At 48.5% G+C, this 4,675-nt stretch overlaps 1 protein-coding gene across 1 annotated transcript; it reads right to left on the bottom strand.

The window, feature by feature from the left end:
* Positions 1-239: 239 nt before the first annotated feature.
* LOC120924805 (60S acidic ribosomal protein P1-like) lies at positions 240-738 on the bottom strand. Its single transcript, XM_040335816.1, has one exon. It carries the CDS (start codon positions 631-633, stop codon positions 295-297), a length of 339 nt encoding a protein of 112 aa, XP_040191750.1. The 5' UTR covers positions 634-738; the 3' UTR covers positions 240-294.
* Positions 739-4,675: the final 3,937 nt, after the last annotated feature.

Below are 4,675 nucleotides of genomic sequence, written 5' to 3' on the forward strand. Positions count from 1 at the left end.
CCATCAAATGCAGCCACTGTGCCCATCAAATGCAGCCACTGTGCCCATCAAACGCAGCCACTGTGCCATCAATTGCTGCCAGTGTGCCCATCAATTGCTGCCAGTGCGCCCATCAATTGCCGCTACTGTGCCCATCAATTGCTGCCAGTGTGTTCATCAACTGTAATGTAAGCAGATATTTATTACATTTTACTACATCTACTGGAAATATTGCGCTATGATGTTTTTTATGCTCTTTCTTTTTTTTTTTTTACTTGAAGACAGTTCTTTATTACAAGTCCTTTTACAAAATTTCTAGTCAAAGAGACCGAAGCCCATGTCATCATCCGACTCCTCAGACTTGTCCTTTACTTCCTCCTTTTTCTTCTCTTCAGCTGGAGCAGCACCGCCAGCTGCAGGAGCAGCAGGGGCAGCGCCAGCAGCAGGGGCTCCACCACCGGCTCCCAAGTTGCTGATCAGACCACCAATGTTAACATTGGAGAGTGCCTTGGAGAAAAGGCTGGGCCAGAAAGGCTCCACATTGACTCCTGCTGCTTTGATCAGAGCGATGATCTTGTCTTCCGTGATGGTGATATCGTCATCGTAGAGGATGAGGGCGGAATAAATACAGGCGAGCTCGGAGACGGAGGCCATGGCTGCATGTGTTGGGTGCTCGTAGAGTCATGGATGGCAGAGGAGTGGGGTGCTAGTCGCCGGAATATCACCAGGCCTTAGCTTCACAAGAAGCACCTTAATCCGCCGCCGTACTTCAGTGAAAGAGCTCTTTCTGAGCGTTTTTATGCTCTTTTATGCTCTTTCTGAGAGCGGACTGTCAGTCATGGACATTAAGCATTGCAGCAGAGTTTTTGGAGTTGTGCAGTGTGAAGGCCAGCAGATATCCTTTAGAATATCAAAGCTTTGTTTGGCTCTAGGGTAATTACTTGAGGTGAGCTGCCATTTCATCTATTGGTGGTGGTGGATGCAACATTTTCTCACTGGATAATATTTGACCCTATATTTGTTCACTGGATATGGTTGATACTAATCACGTTGTGGATTAAAACTAAGGCCCCATACACACGAGAGGATTTATCCGCGGATACGGTCCACCGGACTCTCGAGGATTTTGATCCGATGGAGTGTACTCACCATCGGATCGAAATCCGCGCCGAAATCCCATCGCGATGACGTGTCGCGCCGTCGCCGCGATGATGACGCGGCGACGGCGCGACGCTGTCATATAATGAATTTCCACGCATGCGTTGAATCATTACGACGCATGCGGGGGATTGATTCGGACGGATTGATCCGGTGAGTCTGTACAGACCAGCGGATCAATCCATTGGGATGGATTCAAGCGGATAGATTTGAAAGCATGTCTTCAAATTTTTATCCGCTGGAAATCCATCCCAGGGGATAAAAATCCACGGAAACACATCCGCTGGATCGTACACACCAGGGGATCTATCCGCTGGAGCCGGTCCGCGGATCAATTCCAGCGGATGGATCCTCTCGTGTGTATGGGGCCTAAGTGATTTTCACTTGGACTTTTTTTTTTTTTGGTATTTCTAATAGTGTTTATATGTATATATATATATATATATATATATATATATATATATATATATATATATATATATATATATATATATATATATATATATTTATATATATATTCACAATTGTATATCAAAACCTGAAATGTTGGTTTTGGTTGGAGTAACTCTTTAAATACATTTTATATCCACATATCTAATAATTTTCAATGAATTTATTAGCATCTAATGATCCACCCACTCCCATGCGCTGTCAGTAAAATCAAAAAGCGGACCTTATAGGAAACCAGTCTCTTAGTTCCCATTCATGCTCTGCTGACCTCAGCATAAAACTCCTCGGCCATGGGCCTGCACAGAGGCTGGGGAAGGGGGGCAGATATGAGTGCATTGAGGATGGAGTACCCAGTATGGACACTCAGTGCTGAAATATTCTTGTAACTGTCTCTGATACCAACACTTTTGGGTCTGCACCCCAATGATATTCTAAAGGTTGTCTAGAACTAGGGATGAGCTTCGTATTCAAGTCAAACTCATGTTCGAACTACGAACGTTTTGGGCCGTTTGCGCCAAATTCGAGTTGCGTTTCACGGCCCATAATTCACTGCGGCATCGCAGTGCATTGCTGGCTGATGATTGGCCAAGCATGCACTATGACCCGCATGCTTGGCCAATCACAGCTTGCAAAAAACGGAGAGCCATAATCGGCCAAAGCCAGGGTGGCTTTGGCCAATTATGGCTCAGGGGTTTTAGTACACAACCCACACTATAAAAGGCCGCCTGCAGGTCGGCCTTGTGTAGTGTGTTGCGGTGGTTAAAAGAGAGAAGACAGAGAGAGAGAGTGTCATTTTTAGTAGGTAGATAGAGCAGGCAGGCAGGCTAGTCAGTTACAGTGTGTAGAGGATATATATGCATCCCAGGTGTTGTATTTATACACTGTATAGTTTAGCTAGATCTGCACTTCCTAATTTACTGTCAGGCAGGTGATTGTGCTAGCTGCAGTATTCTCACGTGTTGTACTGCCCGTGTCCTCTGCAGTGTGCACCTAAAGCTATGTGGTGTGTACTGCCTGTGTCCTCTGCAGTGTGCACCTAAAGCTACGTGGTGTGTACTGCCTGTGTCCTCTGCAGTATGCACCTAAAGCTACGTGGTGTGTGTACTGCCCTTGTCCTCTGCAGTGTGCACCTAAAGCTACGTGGTGTGTACTGCCTGTGTCCTCTGCAGTGTGCACCTAAATCTACATGGTGTGTGTACTGCCCGTGTCCTCTGCAGTGTGCACCTAAAGCTACGTGGTGTGTACTGCCTATGTCCTCTGCAGTGTGCACCTAAAGCTACATGGTGGTTGCGACTCCGGACCATTAAGGGGGAGCTGTTTCTGCCCTCAATCCCGGACCCCTCGACAGGCAGTCACCCTCTACCACATCGGAGACACCCAGCCTGCCATCCGGAACCCGCGGTTTGGCTTCCTCCGGCCCCCTGAAGGTGTCTACAGGCTTGGGTGAGTCCTGGCGGCCATCTTGGCACTCCCCAGAGGCCTTTCCCCTCTCTCCCTCTGACCAGCACTTCCATTCCTCCCCGGGGACATTCTGTCATGCTGACTTAATACCCCGGAAGGGGGGGAAAACCGGAATGGCCGCATTTGAGTAAAGCTCCGGCAATAACGGGGTTACAGCATCCACTTACAGCCTGACCAGCGGCGATCAAAACTCACCTTCCTGGCGTTGCTGCCCCACTGTCCATCCAGTGATGACGAACAAACGCAAGGGTCCCCAGCGACCCCAGAAACTAACAGAATACTTTGCGTGGGAGCAAAGGCAGGACGGTGCCGATTCTCCCGGACCATCTGCTGCCAGCACTCCACAGACGATTCAACCTAAAAGCAAGACAGCAAAACATAACTCCCCATCGGCTAGAAAGCAGTCCCCTGTCCCTTCCTCCGCATCAGGGAGCCCAGAGAAGACACGGCCTAAGCTAGATGGCACGGTTGCTACATCAGAGGTTAGTGCAGGTTTGGACTCTGGGGACGACACCAGGGAACTCCCTGATTCCATCGACCGCTTTCCCACCACGAATCAGCCTGTGCTTGACACCACACTGAAGGACATGTTGGTGTCCCTTAGGACCTCGCTGCATGGTGATATGATGTCCTGTATACGCGGGCTTGGTAAGGAACTGCATAATGTGTCTGACAGGGTGGATCACGTGGAAACAAAAATGGGGGAGTACGCTAACACTATCAATAGCTTAGTAGATGCCCACGATGCCAGGGATGAGGAGATGGAAGCAGTGAGGGCCAAGATCGCAGACATTGAGGACCGCGCAAGGAGGAACAACCTTAAAATACGGGAGATCCCCGAAACAGTTCAACAACCAGACTTGCTGGATCATGTCACTGACATAATAACCTCCATTCTGCCCGGCGTATCGGCATTAGATGTCACAATGGACAGGATCCATAGGCTGCCTAAACCTACCCATCTACCTGACAATGTGCCCCGCGATGTCATCCTTCGCCTCCACTTCTACCATATTAAGGAGCGCTTGATGAGAGCAGCCCGCAACAAGGATCTTGTTCCTGAACAACATAGAGATCTGCAGTTTTTTGCGGACTTGTCACAGTACACACTGCAGAAGAGGCGCAACTTGAATACCATCTCAAAAGCCCTCCGCAACCACAACATTGCCTACAAGTGGGGCTTCCCTACTAAACTTATCATTACCAATAAGGGAAGGGACTTCGTCGTTGACTCTCTTTCCAAAGGTTTGGATCTACTTAAATCTTGGCTCATCATCCCCGAGGAGGACGCAAGAAGCTCAAACAAGGGAGACCCGTCACGGGTAGGCAACGACTGGCAAATCGTTAACCCGAAAAACGCCCGTTCCCATCGCTAAAATGCCCGCTGGATAGTGCAAATACACTATTTAATCCGCAGCTGTACCCCTGTTTAAGGAGTAAATTATTGAGCTAGACTTTTTTTTTTCCCCCACTCTGAGTTAGCGTTTGTACACGCTACACCCAGGTCATTATGACCTACCTTACCCCCCTGCAGTCTTTTTCGTTTGTTTTGCTTCAACTTTTTCTTCTTCTTCATTTCTCCACCTGGAGCCACTTCTTCGTAGCTGGAGCCGCCACGTCGCTTCAA

The sequence above is a fragment of the Rana temporaria genome, chromosome 1 (assembly GCF_905171775.1).
Source record: "Rana temporaria chromosome 1, aRanTem1.1, whole genome shotgun sequence".
Classification (NCBI taxonomy): Eukaryota; Metazoa; Chordata; class Amphibia; order Anura; family Ranidae; genus Rana; species Rana temporaria.